The sequence below is a fragment of the Mandrillus leucophaeus genome, unplaced genomic scaffold (assembly GCF_000951045.1).
Source record: "Mandrillus leucophaeus isolate KB7577 unplaced genomic scaffold, Mleu.le_1.0 Scaffold627, whole genome shotgun sequence".
Classification (NCBI taxonomy): Eukaryota; Metazoa; Chordata; class Mammalia; order Primates; family Cercopithecidae; genus Mandrillus; species Mandrillus leucophaeus.
Genome location: NW_012106775.1, coordinates 376259 through 378301, shown reverse-complemented (window position 1 = coordinate 378301; position 2043 = coordinate 376259). Strand labels below are relative to the sequence as shown.

The following is a 2043-nucleotide window of genomic DNA, read 5'->3' as shown; positions in this document are numbered from 1 at the left end:
TTCTTGGACTTTTTTTTTTTTTTTTTCAAGACAGTCCTACTCTGTCACCCAGGCTGGAGTGCAGTTGCGTGATCTCGGCTCATTGCAGCCTCCACCTTAGAGGTCAAGTGATCTTCCCACCTCAGCCTCCCAAGTAGCTGGGACTACAGGCATGCACCACCACACCCGGCTAATTTTTGTAGTTTTAGTGGAGACCTGGTTTCACATTTTGGCAGGCTGATCTCCAACTCCTGACCTCAGGCAATCCACTGCCTCAGCCTCCCAATGTGCTAGGATTACAGGTGTGAGCCATCACACCTGGCTTGCTGACATTCTTAATCAGAATAAACTGGTTATAATTTAGCTGTTTGTAAATATATTAATAGGATAGTGTGTGATATGGGGTTGAATAGTCTAACCTGTCTCCCATTTTGCAAAGTCAAGTCACCTGTGGTACTCTGCATATTTTTGTTGTGGTTTATCCCACTACCATTCACTGTGAACACCTGTGTTACTTTCATCCTTGATAGCAAGCAGTATCTTTTTGTCCTAGTGTAGTCCCTGCCACACAGAGTGCCAAAAATTTGTGTTATTCGTCCTGATTTTACTAAAAATCAGAGCATAATATTAGCTGATGTCTTAATTAAAATGCTAAAATCAGGTTGGGTGCAGTGGCTCACACCTGTAATCCCAGCACTTTGGGAGGCCAAGGCAGGCAGATCACTCGAGGGCAGGAATTCGAAACTAGCCTGGCCAACGTGGTGAAACTCTGTCTCTACTAAAAATACAAAGATTAGCTGGGCGTCGTGGTGGGCACCTGTAATCCCAGCTACTTGGGAGGCTGAGACACGAGAATTGCTTGAACCCTCTGGCTCTAGCCTGGCCAACAGAGCGAGACTCTGTCTCAAAAAAAAAAAAAACCAAAAACCAAAACAAAACAAAAACTACATAAAATGCAAAAATTAAGTGACATTTAAATTGTAATTGCTTTGTATTGGTAATCCCCATATTAAAATTTGGGGATATTTCCAAAATATCCCCATGTTAAAGAGTATTTGAGAGTGAAAATATAAAATACAGGTACATTTATTTTCTGATAGAGCTTTTAATGTTGGACTGTGTATTTTTTCTTATCCAAAATGCCCTAGAACACTTCCTCCAATTTAAAATGATTTAAAAACTTTAAAAATACAAACCAATGAAAATTTTTTGGTAAAAATGTGTTTTTTCCAGATGGTTGTCCTTGCCATCTCAGTCAGAGCAGGCAGTGATGTCCCTGTCCAGTTCGGCTTGCCCCTTACTGCTGACTTTACGAGACCATTTACTTCAGTTGGAGCAGCAGCTTTGTTTCTCCTTATTTAAAATTTTCTGGCAAATGCTTGTAGAGAAGCTGGATGTATACATCTACCAAGAAGTAAGTAAGAATAGACTGTCTTTGGGCTGTGATAATAAAGACAAGCATTAAATGAATTATTCTTTGTTTCAGATAATTCTTGCTAATCACTTCAATGAAGGAGGAGCAGCCCAGCTGCAGTTTGATATGACTCGGAATCTTTTCCCTTTGTTTTCTCACTATTGCAAGAGACCAGAAAATTATTTTAAACAGTAAGCTCAACATTTAACAATTAATATTAATGTATCAAATTGTTACAGGAGGCTAACTCCTTTTAACTTTAGGGTTCTGGAGATGTTTGGGTGGGATAAGATCAGTTGAAGTTTTAAAACATTGTCTACTGTATGTTTACAGCACAATGGGGAAACCAAAATGATAGATGTGACCCGTGACCTCAAAAGGTTTCAGAACTAGATATAAATTATATATTGGGTTTTGTTTTCTAGTATTTGGTTTAATGCTTCTAGTTGCTTGGTTACTGGAGGAATAAATCGAAAATGAAAAAAAGTTGTGCCCTAGTCACTAAATATAAGAAATTACAGGGCCGGGTGCAGTGGCTCACGCCTGTAATCGCAACACTTTGGGAGGCCGAGACGGGCGGATCACGAGGTCAGGAGATCGAGACCATCCTGGCTAACATGATGATACCCCATCTCTACTAAAAATACAAA

At 39.7% G+C, this 2043-nt stretch overlaps 2 protein-coding genes across 3 annotated transcripts in view; one reads left to right on the top strand and one right to left on the bottom strand.

Moving 5' to 3' along the window:
- Positions 1–2043, top strand: part of RINT1 (RAD50 interactor 1) — a 59621-nt gene that overhangs the window by 55340 nt on the left and 2238 nt on the right. For both annotated transcript variants that reach the window (XM_012000360.1, XM_012000359.1), the window contains exons 13-14: positions 1213–1393; positions 1466–1584. In XM_012000360.1, coding sequence (XP_011855750.1) covers positions 1213–1393; positions 1466–1584 — 300 coding nt within the window. The remainder of the gene's footprint in view (positions 1–1212; positions 1394–1465; positions 1585–2043) is intronic.
- Positions 947–2043, bottom strand: part of LOC105554089 (EF-hand calcium-binding domain-containing protein 10) — a 22433-nt gene continuing 21336 nt past the window's right edge. The window contains exon 5 of the mRNA XM_012000361.1: positions 947–1383. Coding sequence (XP_011855751.1) covers position 1383 — 1 coding nt within the window. The 3' untranslated portion in view covers positions 947–1382. The remainder of the gene's footprint in view (positions 1384–2043) is intronic.